The 15,475-nt window shown below is 38.0% G+C and overlaps 1 protein-coding gene across 3 annotated transcripts in view; it reads left to right on the forward strand.

The window, feature by feature from the left end:
- Positions 1-12,342, forward strand: part of GAP43 (growth associated protein 43) — a 109,592-nt gene extending 97,250 nt beyond the window's left edge. For all 3 annotated transcript variants that reach the window (XM_005875315.2, XM_005875316.2, XM_005875317.2), the window contains one exon: positions 11,661-12,342. In XM_005875315.2, coding sequence (XP_005875377.1) covers positions 11,661-11,749 — 89 coding nt within the window. In that variant the 3' untranslated portion in view covers positions 11,750-12,342. The remainder of the gene's footprint in view (positions 1-11,660) is intronic.
- The last annotated feature ends 3,133 nt before the right edge of the window (positions 12,343-15,475 follow it).

Raw genomic sequence — 15,475 nt, forward strand, 5'->3', positions numbered from 1 at the left:
CACTGAGCCACAGCGGCCAAGCAAGTCTTTATTCTTTAAATGCTTATTGTCCCAATGTCCCTAAATAGCCAAAGCTATTACATTCTTTGCCACTAAATATAAGTAAAGAGCTTTGGCATCTTTGACTAAAAAGAGAAAAATTAATACAAATAAAAACATAATTTTTTTGATATAGTTATGGTTGTATTCCAGTAAGTGCTATTGATTCTGAAAACAATTTTTCACTCACAGGCAGTGCCACAATTTGACAGGCCCCAGGAAGCCAAAACTCACAATGAGTGCAAAATGAATTCTCACAGTAAGAGATGGAGATTGCATTTATTTATCTACGTGCAAGCATAGAGCACAAACACCTTCTCTAGGGCTTTTTTGTTACAATAATGTTTTTTAAAATTAATTTCAAAATTGAGTTAAACCTTCTCAGTTGGTATTTTAACACTCTGCTTTCATTGGGAAGTGGAGGGAGTGGTAGATGGGGGAATGACATGCACTTTTATTTCCTCTTCTTCACAACCTAATCATGATCTCTTATAGATTCCTAGATATGACAGTATTTGTAGTAATTATCAATAATTCTGGACATTCATTACCTAATAACTCTTTAGTCATTCAGTTTATAAAGCGTTCCCAAAGCAATGATGACTATTCCATCTAAATTACAGTTTTAGAAGTCCCCATTTCTTTTCCTCTCTGCATAAAATATCCACTTCATTTCTCACAATCTGTACTTAATATGTTGAAGTTTGATACAACAATAATCCTCCGCCCCGTGGTTCTGCAAGCCACCGGACTATCTAACATTACTTCTGACCCTGGCCGATGTGGCTCAGTTGGTTCCTGTACACCAAAGGGTGGTTGGTTCGATTCCTGGTCAGGGCACATAACCAGGTTGCAGGTTCGATCTCCAGTCAGGCCATGTGCAGGAGGCAACAGATCAATATTTCTCTCTCTCAAAATTAATTTTTAAAAAATAATAAAATTACTTCGTGTAGCCCTTATAGCAAAATTATACTGAACTTACCTTCTTTTTCACAGCAGAGAAAATAAATGGAAGGAGGGAGGAAGGAAGTAGAGAGAGAAGTGAGAGAGAGAGAGGGAAAAGAGGAGGAGGATAGTAAAGAGGAAAAGGGGGGAGGAATAGATGTATATAGTACATTTACGACTACTGGAGAGACAGGTAAATTAAAATCAAGTAATAGAATCCACTCATCCCCCAAAGTTGTGAGAGATGTTATAGTATTATTGGAGGATTTGCTGAATTGTAATTAGCTGTGTGACTTTGGACAAGTCACAGAAACTCTCCATCTTCAGAGGGAATGAGGGGCTGAGATCAGATGACTCTAAGATCCCCTTCAGCATCCACTATTCTATAATTTTCCGAACAATTACAAGCTGACTCTGTGACAATGTATACAGATTTTACATTTTTGTCCTGAATTGTGTGGTTTATCCATTTGCATTGATAAAATTAGCAAGACAACTGCTAAGTCTTTAGTTTTCTTTGTGCTGTGTAGATACAGCCATAAGGGAAAATTAAACAACAAAGATAAATAATTGTCTGGTGTATTGCAAATACAATCAAACACATCATGGTGAGTCATAGCAATGCCTGAGCTGAATATAACTCACAGACTTAGTGCTTTTATTTTAAAATTTAAATGTTGCCCAAGCAAGAGTTATTCATACATAGGAAAAGTTTTTAGGTAGCTGCATGGCTATTGAAGTGACTCTTATGGAGTTAGAATTATGTCTAGTTTTGATTTCTGTATTTTAACCCTGGAGTCAGAGAAGTAATTTAATCACATCATATCAGATTGTGGAATTTGAAATACCTAGATCGGCTTTTGCTTTTAAAGACAAATATTAAAAATGCAAACTTTGTAAAAAGGCATATTAACTCATTCATTATATGTTAAAACATTATAAATAGTTGAATTTTAAAATGTAAACCAGTATAACCCAGATTGTTCATTAACTTTTTCAAGGTCTGACAGACACAAATGACTATGCTTTTGTAACTGATCACTAGACAAGATCTAGGGTGGCTCATTGTTGAAAACAATATTGAAAACAATGAGAATAATAGAGATACCTAAGGAAAAACAAACAAATGATGTCTGATGGCTAGTATGATGCTTAAGCAGCCAGTTTCAATAAATGTGAAAAGGTGCTAGGAATAAAAACTAGCTAGTATGATGCTTAAACAGCTAGTATGATGCTTAAGCAGCCTGTTTCAATAAATGTGAAAAGGTGCTAGGAATAAAAACTGAGAATAAATTCAATGACAAATGACAAAGAAACATGATTAGCCTGTTTTGTTATAGATGGGGTGCCCTCTGTACCCCAGCCATTACCAGTGGAAGTGGAGTTTTTGTGATGTCATAAGGAAAGGAATTTACTGAGACTTGAACAGGAGGATGAGTGATCTTTATTTTCATGAAATTAAACTCCTGGGTTTCCAATGTCCCATTTCTGTCTATTCCGCCATGGAAAAAGTCCAATCTTGCTTCAGCAGGGCTAGAATTATGGGCACTGCCAAGAGTCTCTGTTCCCCATTAAAGCACAGTCCAGTCCAGTCCAGCATCTGGCTAGCTTAGCTCGTGTTCCCAGCTGCAGTCCATTGTGTGTGGGGTCTGCATGGCCATGGTCTATGCAGCTGTTTAAGAGAGAGGAAGCTTTTTGTTTGGGGATTGTAACCAGGGGCTTAACCAATTAACCCTTGAAGAATTCACATGCTTGCGTGGCTTCACCCTCCTAGCCAGTGATCCTTTTCCTCAGGCTAGACTGACAGACAAGCACCTTCCCTACCTCACCCAGACTTCACTGCCCATGTGTCCATCTCCCCCTTTGTTCGATTCCTTCCCCCAGATCACTGGGAATGGACCCAGGGTTCCCTGGGGCGTGTGAAGTTGTAGCTTCCTGGTGAAGCACCCATGTGTCCATCTCCCCCTTTGTTTGATTCCTTCCCCTAGATCACTGGGAATGGACCCAGGGTTCCCTGGGGAGTGTGAAGTTGTAGCTTTCTGGTGAAGCTGCTCAGATGACCATGCTTATAATGTTTGCCCCCCCCCCCGCCCCCTACTGCCACTTTGCTCTGTTCCTATTATTAAGATTAATAACTAGCTAATTATGATGATAGCAGTCTGATTTTTCCTCATCTCCTAAGTATGGATCGAAATAATTAACACCAAATACCTAAGTTCTGATTTTTTTAAAAATTACTAATTTCCTCCTAAATAGAGATCATCCTAGGAGTGGGGTGGGGGAGGGATCATGTTTTTATTAGATTCTCCAAAAGTAGGGTATTTCTGTGCCTGGATTTCTTTTAAGAGAATGGTTCCTTCCTACTCCATCTGTTTTCTCTTTATTCTTTAAAATCTGCTGTAGTTCCTTGCTTCAGAAGGCCCAGAAAAGAAAAAGAGTTGTGCATAGGTAGAAAGAATTACCCCATCAGAACGTCAATGTCTCCCCCAACACATGCCCTGTCCCCAGATAACTGCAAAGCTTTTTGGAAATGAAAAGGTCTTTCTCATCATGAAATTGAAAACTTTCACTGTATTTGATTATTTTCCATAAGGTTAAGGGACAAGAAATTTTAGGTCTTTTTCAAGTTTTGAAATTGATAATTATTGAGTAAGGGAATTTTTCTTAGATAGATATCATAAACCTGGAGATTTGTCATCTTCTATAATTTGCCTGCCAGATACAAAATTTACTACATAGCCAGGGACAGAGGACAATTTGGTTCTTGCTCATTCAGTATGGTAGATTTTTGCTACAAAATTTTTTGCTACAAAATTTATCCTCATATAGAGCTAAGGCTGAGGATAAGTTGTTTCCTTTTAAAACCAATTGCCTGCTATTCTCCAGGTATGAAATAGAGAAACTGTTCTGTTCTCAATAGAGGCAATATCATAGGTGATTGCCTTTTGAGACATTACTGTTTAGCAGCCTTGATTCTTGCATCACAAAATCATGCCCTTCAAGTTTGATTCATGCCCATCTTTACCCTCACAGTCATTTCTGAACCCTGACCCTTGACATCAAAGCCTTTTTTAAGAATTTTTAATTTCATTTTCATTCTACAAGCAAAAATTTCATAAGGCACAAACTCTTCTTTCCCTTTCTTTGGATATTTGAAGAAACTTTCCTCTTGATTGTGGGCTAAGATTGAATGAGCATAAATGTGGAGAGAGGAAGAAGATAATGCATTCATTAGGCACATAGGTGAGCAAGTAGTGGCACTGTATTAAGTTCTTTATTCTCTCATTTAATACTCCTCACAAATCTATGAGGTAAATATTATTATTCCCACTTTACTGATAAAGAAATGGGGAAGCAGGCAAGATGTATATTGAATACTTATGTGTGAAACCCCTTAGAACAATGATTGGCACATGGTAAAAATTAAACCAATGTTAGTTCCCTTTAAGTCATGTAATGATAGTTAACACTTATTGAGCACTTATTGAAACACACCATTCATTATTAAGTACTTTAAATAATTAACACATTTAAATATCATAAAAAGCCCAGGAGGCAGGTACCAATATTGTCACCAATTACAGATAAATTACAGAAAAGGAAAATGAGGCAATAAGAGGTTAAATACCTTAATCAAAATCATGGTAAATGTCAAAGATAGAATTGTTATTTATTTATTTTATTTATTGGGGTAACATTGGTTCACAAAACAATACAATTATACAACTCAATAAAACATCATCTTCACACTGCATTGTGTACCCATCGCCTCAAGCAAAGTCTCTTTTTGTCCTCCTTTTCCCCACTTTGTCCACCTCCAACTCCTCCTCACCCTTTTCCCCTCTGGCTATCACCATACTGTTGTCTGTGTCTATACATTTTATATATATATATAAAAATCTCTCTATTTCTATTCTGTTCATCAGTTTACTTTGTTCATTAGATTCCATATATAAGTGAGATCATGTGATACTTATCTTTCTCTGACTGGCTTATTTCACTTAGCATAATACTCTCCAGGACCTTCCATGCTGTTGCAAAGGATAAGAGATCCTTCTTTGTTACAGCTGCATAGTATTCCATTGTGCAAATGTACCACAGCTTTTTTATCCACTCATCTATCCATGGGCACTTAGGCTATTTCCAGATATTGGCTATTGCAAATTACACTCCAATGAACATAAGGGTGCATATATTATTTTGAATTAGTGGTTCAGGTTTCTCTGGATATATTGCCAGAAGGAGATCACTGGATCAAAAGACAGTTCTATTTTTAATTTTTTGAGAAAACTCCATACTGTTTTCTGCAGTGGCTGTACCAGTCTGCAGAGATAGAATTTAAATGCATATATTCTGGCTCTAGAACCAGTTCTCTTATCTAATGGGGAAAGAAGGTCAAACACCTAATTTTTGATGGCTTAATAGACATTTTATATAGAGAATGTTTAAGAAGTTTTCAAGATCAAACTGTATTTCCTTTAAGTTTTGTTTTAACTTTTTTAAATCTCTGGGTCTTTTCTCCTTTCAGAAAAAAACACTAACTTTTGTTCTATCGGTTAAAAATCCTAGATTCTATAATTGAGCAGCTCTATTTAATTAATAAATCACTGTATTCTTATTTTCTAATTAGAGTTAGAAACTTACAGGAACAATCTAGGGGAGAAATTGTCTTAGTCATTTATCTGGGAAAGAAGATTTTGGGGGTTTGGGGGTCAGGATTACTATTTTTCTTCCTGGGATAGAAATGTTAAACTTGATAGGTATTGTTTTGGGTTTTTTTTGTTTTTACCCAAATCCCACAGGTTGGATTAAAATCTTGACGTATTACATACTGTACTTTAAATTTTATAAAGTCCTTTCAAATACCTTTTTTTGACCTCCAAAGAACCTGAATTATTATTCATATTTTTTCATAGATTAGGAAACTGAGGCAAAGAAAGGAAAGGTCACATGACTAATTGGTTACGAAGTCAAGGCTAGAACAGAAATCAGCTTGATCCTAGGCCTCAACTTTTGAGAGAAGGAGTGTTTCAGGTATCCTGCCATGTTGCCTCTGAGTCTTCTTGGTTAAATTCTTCCTTGTTCTTCTTTGAAATCCTAAAGTGAATAGTATTGTAAGCAATAGGGTTATACTCTCTTTCAAAGGCACAGAGAGCAAGGAGGGGACATAGGTGATATTTGCACCATTCCGTTGACATCAAAATAGTGTACACTGGTTCAGTGCTTTCAAAGGAACTTAAAATGTAAAATATGATCATGAAAAGTATAAAATGTGGATCCCAGTAACCACCAAAAGCCATGATCAGGCTCCAGATCGACATCTGGTACACAGCTCAAAAGGAAGACCACGTAAGTAATAAGAGGGACATATGTGAGTTAGCTGCAAAATGCTTTTTTATCGCTTTCCGCTGAGTCTTTGAGATGATGATACTTAATACTCAAGAAAGATGAAAATAAAAAAAAGGAAATGGAGCAAACACCCCAGCCCAGTGGTGACTGGTAGAGTAATTGTGGGCATGGCCCCAAGATGATAGCAGCTTCTATTTAATCAATGTTGACAAGGCTGGGGAGAGCTGGGCAGGTCCCAAGAGGTAATGTTTTACTCGGAAATCCACTCAACCTAATTTCAGTAATGTAGGGCTGCGGAGGGGCCTGGAACAGAGCCAGTAAACAGGGCCATTAGAGCTCAGTGTAGGCGATGGCAGCTGGGAACACCGCCATCCCTTCAGCAGCATTGCAGCCGGCTGCCTGGCTGACGCGCAAGCAGCCGCTGCTGCATATGCTCCTGGTATTTGTTCACCAACAGAATGTGCAGACGTGCTATTCTCACCCTTTCGAGGAAATGAATGGAATGCATAAAGGCAAGAGCAGTTTCCAGAATCTATTTCAGCAAGGATCAGAGAGCCAGTTTGGTGTGCATTTTTCCAGGACCACTGTGAAGGCTTCCATGGGTCCCCTTACTCTTTCAAGGCTACCACCACACAGTTTCCAAGGGGCATAGAAATGACTTCCATCTTTATTGCCATCGTAACGTGGTCTTGGTATTTCTTTAGGAATAGTTATTGTGAATCCAGAATGTGAAACCTACTAGGGGTTTTCCTATTTCAAAACTTATGAGATTCATTCAAGATACTCAACTTTGCAAATCCCAGGAGAAACTATGCCTCTTTGAGCTGACTTCTTACCAGCTACTATGTTTTCTTTTATGCCTCCTTCTCCAACAAGCAATACACATGCCAGTAATTACTAGCATATAAATTCTAAGAAGGTCGAGATCACTGCTTGGTGTTTTCATTGCTGCATCACCGCTGCTGTGTTTTCAGTGCTTAGAACAGTGCATGGCACATAGTAACTATGGCCCAGAACCTTCCACTGAATGAATAAATGAGTAAATTTACACATTGTTCTTCTCTTTTGAAGCATCCCTCAACTCTAAGACATTAAGAAGATATGGCTTTACTGTGTATGATGTGCACTCTCTCTTTTGAAGTTAACACAGAAAATGATCAAATACATGGAGACTGCTAGAGAACATGGTGATTTCTAAGAGGTCTTTGAGCCTGGAAAATCTAATGTTTTTGTCAGGGTTAAAATGTCAAGGCTGGAGAAGTTTATAGCTCTCTACCAGATTCTAACATGGTCTGTAAAAACTGACAGACTGTAATTTTTGAGAATTTAAATACTATTTAATATAAACATTATCAAAACTGTCAATTTTGTTAAAAACAAAACAAAACAACTTTTTCACCCCTTTTAGACCAAACCACTAAAATGCATCATCATTTGTTTTTTCTTTGACATACTCCTTCTCATAATAAAGCTGGATTTGAGGGTTGATTTCCCCTGGTGAAGAATTGTGGAGAGAAGCCATCACTAGATAGAATATTAATGACTCTTATAGAGGATAAATTCACTGGCCACCTAAGATGATAAATAGGTAGGTAGGTAGATGATAGATGATAGATAGATGATAGATGATAGATGATAGATCCTGTGATTAATTTAATCTTGCTCTTTTCATGTAATGTCTTAACCAAAATTATAATATCATTATTAGACAAACATCTAATTGAACTTCATTAGCATGAGGTTTTTATGTTTAATATAAACAAAAGTATATTCAGAGCTAAACTGAAAAACAAGAAGTGTTTTCTACTCTTGAACTTGATGGATTTCAGCTGTCATAGCAGCAATTGCAGGTTTTTCTTATTTGCCAGCTTCAGACCTTGTACTTTCACTCACTTGTTCTATGTCACTCGGTATTAAAAATGTCATGTAATTTTTAGCTTCTACAGCCTCTTCTTAAGCAATGACTATCTAGGTGGGAGGTTGATCCTCTAGATGGGAAATGTGATTAATTAACCTAATTGGATTTTGATAATTGGAGTGACCAACTGGCCTCAGCCATTCATCTATCTTTGCCACTCATCATGATGATCATAGTTTTTGCACAAAATACTAAAGATTACTGTACATATTAACTAATTTCTAGCATTTAAAAATTATGCAATTAACACCAGAAAGTACTAAGACAAGATTTTATATTATATTAGAGACCTGGTGCATGAAATTCGTGCACTGGAGGGTGGTGTCCCTCAGTCCGGCCTGCGCCCTCTCACAGTCTAGGACCCCTCACTCCTTACTGCCCGCCTGCTTGCTGCTCCTTACCACTAGGCTCACTGCTCCTTAGCGCTCCTGCCACCTCTGCTGCATTTGCCAGTCATGAGCCTGGCTTCTGGCTGAGTGGTGCTATCCCTGTGGGAGCACACTGACCACCAGGGGGCAGCTCCTGCATTGAGTGTCTGCCCCCTGATGGTCAGTGCGTGTCATAGCAACTGGTCATTCTGCCATAATGGTAGCTTAGGCTTTTATTATATAGACTAGAGGCCCGATGCATGAAATTCGTGCATGGGGGTGTGTGTCCCTCAGCCCAGCCTGCACCCTCTCCAATCTGGAACCCCTTGGGGGATGTCTGACTGCCAGTTTAGGACCGATCCCTCTCACAACCTGGGACTGCTGGCCCCCAGCCACTCACCTGCCTGCCTGCCTGATTGCCCCTAACCACTTCTGCCTGTCAGCCTGATCGACGCCTAACTGCTCCCCTGCCGCCCTGATTGCCCCTAACTGCCTTCCCCTGCCTGCCTGGTCACCCCTAACTGCCTTCCCCTGCCGGCCTGGTCACCCCTAACTGTCTTCCCCTGAAGGCCCGGTCACCCCTAACTGCCCTCCCTTGCCGGCCTGGTCGCCCCTAACTGCTCTCCCCTGCTGGCCTGGTCGCTCCCAACTGCCCTCCCTTGCAGGTCTGATCGCCCACAACTGCCCTCCCCTGCCGGCCATCTTGTGTCCACATGGGGGCGGCCATCTTTGACCACATGGGGGCAGCCATCTTGTGTGTTGGAGTGATAGTCAATTTGCATTTGACCTCTTTATTATATAGGATAGACAAAACTAATCAGGATTCTTCCCTCCATTCTGAGCAGCTTTTACCAAGATCTGTTTTTAGAGTTTATAGGCCCCAGGCTTACATACCTGTGGACTCCCTGCTCTAGCTCCCACTCTGTGAACACCCACTCTTCTTGGGCAAAGTTAAAGGCAGAAAGAGCAATCTAAAGTAGAAGCTGCCTAGATGGCTCTGTCCTAGGTTAGAATTCCTTGCTGCCATTCATAAACAGTGTGGTCTTAGGTAAGTTACTTCATCTTACTGTGCCTCAGTTTCCCACCTATAAAATTGGATGATTAAGGTACCTGTGAGAATTACTAGTAAATAAAATGACATAGAATGAAATACGTAGAATGTTCTGAGCATAGAGTCAGGGTCAAATATGTTAGCTATAACTAAGTGCTTTAGGGGCCTGGGAAGTCATAAGTCATGAGTCTTTCTAGGCAGAGAGGCTGCTGAATAGAACAGGTAAGAAAATATAGATATACAACCGTCTGGTCAACATGATTTATTAACTACAATGACTTGTCTAGAGTCAGCATCAGTGAAATGAAGAGCAATTTAGCAATCTCCAGAAGTTCTTGCTGACATTCAGGCTCAAATGGACCTGTTTATCTATAACTCAGGTTCTGTTCTCAATAAATTTCCCTTTGTCTGAGGTTCAAACCTTTCTCAAACTCATATGCAGTCTCTCATTTAAGTGGCTCTAACTAGAGCAGGCATATGGTTCACATCTGGTTGCCTGTTTTCTTCATTTGCATGTAGGTTTACTTTTTTAAAGAAATATTGCTATGAGTTCTTAGCTTACCTCACTTTTGTGGTTATAAAACTTTGTTATTTTAGATTTTCTTCTCCCCATAATTCCCTGTGGTCTATAAGAATTTCATTGAATCCACTGATTTGACACATTCTATTTTTACTAACTAGTTGTCCCTTAATCTAATACAAAAATAACCCCTTTGTTTAATATTCAATAACATCAAACAAGTATAAAATCACTCTCATCTCATATAAAATATGTATATATTATTGTGGGGGATTTAACCTGATTGCCCACCAATGGGGGACAGAAAGTATGACTGCTTCTCAGGGTTACCTAAATATTTGTTATTTTGTTTTCCTCTTTTGAATTCTGTTCCTTTAATTACACAAATATATAATTCTTCTCACCTTACCCAACCTATGTCCACCTTTTATTTTGAATGTTTTAATCTCCCTCAAATCATACATACTAGCTCCTAAGATTTTATTTTAGGAAGAGAGTTTTGAAGTATTATTTTGCTCCTACAGTTAATTCTTCTAAACAGTTCAAATCAATATTCTATTCTTTTGTAATTTGAAGAGGGCACTAAATACATTGGGCAAGGCTGGGGAGCTAACTAAATTCTCTAAAAATATTTCAAATTGCTATAGAAGGCCCTCACTAAAATAAATCTGGAAACTTTATTTTGGCAGAACATTAAATGATTCATTAGCATACTAAATTTCTGTAATCCATGAGGAATGCTGCTGGTACATGAAGTATTATGATGATCAGAATTTAGTTAGTTTCATAGAAAAAATTTTGCTGGAAAATATGATTGGTATGTGTGTCTTTAATGGTTAATAATGGTCATTTTGGAAGGTTTTGGACTTTAAAAATATTTATGAGTAGTAGTAGATAGTCTTACTAAAATGACTGCAATTAGGAAATAGCTTACAGTCTTCTACAAACACTCCAAACATTCCCATTGAATACACTTATTCATAAGACAAGTATGCTTTGACAGCTTTAGCTTTAAGGGGCTAGAAATTCAAGTATTTCATTTTCCAGCTTTTATAATACTAGAAATAAAGGATGAGAGAGTGGGGATGACTGTTCAATGATCCACATAAAGTACTTGTCACACTAATGAAAAAATATACAAGATTATTGTTGATTCCCAATGTTAAGAGCTTATACATGGATACTTTGATTGTAAGGCTGAGAGATTAAAGACAATGGTAATTTCTGTGTGGGCTCCTTGCTCCCAATATCATAGCTCCTGAGCTCTTCATATGTGTCACTGAACAACCTTCTGGAAGTAACTCTCCTGAACTTGGAAATTATATTACTAAGACAGCAATCTCCTTTCATCTTAAAGCACTTGTGAAATGGTATGAAAAAAAAATGCATTGCACTATCATGTGAACAGATGATAAAAAATACTAACTCTTCTCCCCCTCCCTACCCCTCCCATCTTGTCTTCTTCCTCAGAAGCTGCAGATGAAACCAAACCTAAGGAAAGTGCCCGGCAGGATGAGGGTAAAGGAGAAGAACTCGAGGCGGACCAAGAACATGCCTGAACTCTTAAGAAATGGCTTTCCACGTCCCCGCTCTCCCCTCTCCTGGACCCTGTCTCTCCCACCCTCTTCTCAGCACCACTCTGAAGTTGCCCTTCCTGTCCTGCTCACGTCTGTGAGTCCGTCCTCTCCCACCCACTAGCCCTCTTTCTCTCTATGTGGCAAACATTTAAAAAAAAATAAGCAGGAAAGATCCCAAGTCAAACAGTGTGGCTTAAACATTTTTTGTTTCTTGGTGTTGTTATGGCGAGTTTTTGGTAATGATGATCCAATCATTTTGGGAAATTCTTGCACTGTATCCAAGTTTTTTGAATTGGTGCGTGTGGCCCTGTGGGAGTCCACTTTCCTCTCTATCTCTCTCTGTTCCAAGTGTGTGTGCAATGTTCCGTTCATCTGAGGAGTCCAAAATATCGAGTGAATTCAAAACCATTTTTCTTTTCCTTTTCAATGTGATGGAATGAACAAAAGGAAAAAAAATTAAAAACCCAGTTTGTTTTGAAAATAAATAAATAAAGCAAATGTGCCAATTAGCATTACTTACGGCTCTAAGGCTCCTTTTTCAATCTGAATATTAATAAACCATGAGAGTAATCAAACTCCAATGGCTCTGTATTTCTGTTCCACCTTATCATTAGTTAGCTTGACACACCTTCTAACTGGGATCTTACATTTTATCTTCTTTCTAGTCTCCCATTCTTACACCGGCAACCCTAACAAAGAAAAAACAATGAAGCTTAAGGCTCTGGCCAGGACCAATGGCTTTGGTCCTCAATGAGATGGTTGGGGGCTGTATTAGTTTGCTAGGCTGCTGTATCAAAGTGCCACAGACTGAGTGGCTTAAGCAACAGAGTAGTTTCTCATTGTTCTGGAAGGTTGAATTCTGAAATCAGGGTGTTGGTAGTGTTGGCTCCTTCTGAGGGCCATGAAGGTAGGATCTGTTCCAGGCCTCTGTCTTTGGCATATAAATGGCCATCTTCTCTTTACCTCTGTTAATTTTCTATGGCCATTTCTATGTCTAAATTACCATTTTTGTAAGGACATCAGTCAAATATGATTAGGTTCCACTGCAATGACCTCATCTTAACTGTATTACCTCTGTCAAAACCCTACCTCCAAATAAGGTCATATTCAGAGGTATTAGAAGTTAGGATTTCAACATATGAATTTGGAAAGAGATTTGAACATATGAATTTGGGAAGAAGGGGTACAATTTACAGGTATGTATCATTGTTGGTAATTACAGCATATTTAGTGTCACAGACGGTCCCTTACTAAGACTTACTTTTACTATAGTCACCACAGGGTGTTTTCATCCTTCAGGAGAAGTCCCCAATGGCAGGTTATTATAGATTTTAACAAGTTAAATATAGAGACATGCCCTACTCTTAGAAACCTCCAAGAGTTTGTTTAGATGATTTATTTTAACCCAAGTGTTGACACAGCCATTCTATAAGTTCCTGCTAATTAACTTCTATTGGCCTTATGCCCACACAAGGCAACTGTCAGATTCTTGATTAGTTATTATCATTGTTCTTGTGGGTGGTGGTAGTATATAAAGAAATGGTGTTCATTTAGCATATCCATACTCTTCAAATTTCCTTCCAGTTCCTGTTTTCTACGTACCCTCTATTAGAAGGTAAACAGTTCCCATGAGAAACAGCAATGTCCCTAAATCTTGAAGTATCTGATGCTGTTGTTTTTTCTCTCTAAATTTCCTAAATCAATCCTGGTGCAAATTCCTAACAAGTCATACACTGTCTGATCCTGAGTTCCCTCCCATGGACAAGCATGGACAATGGATCCCTTTCAGCTTCCTACACTCATCTGCACATGAAATTTTCTAGCAAGGAAGAGAAAATTGTTTCAAAACCTTCAAATAATAAAGATCATGTAAATAAGTGATCTTAGGAGGTACAACCTACACCTTGGTAACTCTACTCAGCTCTGTGTGGAACTGATGTCTGGTTAATGCTTTGAAGAAAGCTAGTGTCACTTGAAGGATCAGTCCTCCCTAGATCAAGGGATCAATCCTTGTCACTGACATTAAATAGAATTTTCATTGAGAGAAGCAACCATAAAGAAAAAAAGATCAGAAAGCATCAATAATATATCAAAATAATTTAAGATTTTAAAATTTGTTCTGTCTTGGTATATTTCCAAAGAAGACTTTGAAGCAAGTACCTGGGACTCAGTTGTTATCTGAGTAGGATCTCATCAGATGTGAGATAAGGTTTTAGAAAAGGTCATCAATGGAGTGCAGCCATATTGGCAATATATTGGATTAGGAATTCTATTTTATCTCTAAGTTTTTATGGTAGCATAAGTCATTTAATATCTTCCCCAAATTTATTCTTGTAAGTAACATTTCTGTGACTTGGAACAGTTTAACTTCTCCTTCAAAATTTAATTCTAAATTCCACTGAATCCATAGTCATACTGAAAACAGTAGCATATGATTTTTAAGACTATGCTAATATTAATTGTTTAGTGCTTACTAATTTTGTCAGAGTTTGGGTGTTGTTTTTTACTTATGCATAGCTTTGTTTGATAAAGTCTTGGCTCTTTAATAGAATTTTAAAGGTGGGGAAGACACCTCAGGGAGGCTCATAATAATTTTAAAAGGCATGCCAAGTATAATTGCAACCCTCACACTGACACAAAGAAATGTGATTCAAACTTGTTCACAACACACACAAAATCAGGTGATCCTGGGAAACAGATCATTCAAAATACAAAAACAAATAGAGTCCAAATCTGTTCAGAAAGCAACACAATTTGTTGATAATGAAATATCTACATCTGATTTACTTTCAAAAAAATAAAAACTAGGTTGAGAATAAGTTTAAAAAAGCCCTCAACATTGGTAAGTAGTTCTTTCAAATGATAATAAGATCATATTCTGGGTACCAGACCCAATATTCAATTGACAAAAAACCATGGCCATGTCTTCATGAAATAGTCTCTTGACTGAGCTGTATTATTTGGGCTTAAAATGTTCAATCGTGATGTAAGACAATTTGAGTTTTTTGAAGATGAAGGTATTTTTAAAATAGAATCCTTTATTTCCATACTCTACCCATTGCTCATCCTTCAGTCTTTTTCACGATCAGCTACCCTGTGGCTTAGTTCAGAAACCTTGGAAGCAGCATGATTCCTCTTTTTTTTTTCACATAACATTTAATTCATGAGCAAATTTATTGATGTGGATTTCAGAAGAAAATAAGGATACACTGTGCCTGCTGCTCTGACGAAACCTTCTGAAGGCTGACTTTCCTTGGTCAGTCTGAGGTAATCTGAGGGTCTTTTACAGTGATCCCTTCCCATATTCACCTCATAAGGGAGAGTGAGGAGGGATTACCAAATCTCTGTCTCAATCCCCTAGGGCAAAAACACTTTGGAGCTCTCAAAATGCATTATTCCCAATATCAACCAGTTCTGCAGTTGTCATGGAAGCCTGAGCAATAGGAAAATCAAATTAATGAATGATTTCCATAAAGCATTATTAAGATCACTACAAATTCCATTAACTTTTTTTAACCTTCTCATACATTGTCTGTTGTCATGGAAACAGCTTCTGCTAAGCTGGTTATAAAATTAATTTAATGATTGGTGATGCTTCTAGCTAAATGTTAGCTAATGAGCATAGAAATGTAGGCTTTTTTTATTTCAAAAAACAAACAACAAAAAACAAAACTCTTTTTTTTTCCCTCAAGAGATTAAAACTCATGC

This window comes from Myotis brandtii, unplaced genomic scaffold, assembly GCF_000412655.1.
Source record: "Myotis brandtii unplaced genomic scaffold, ASM41265v1 scaffold46, whole genome shotgun sequence".
Classification (NCBI taxonomy): Eukaryota; Metazoa; Chordata; class Mammalia; order Chiroptera; family Vespertilionidae; genus Myotis; species Myotis brandtii.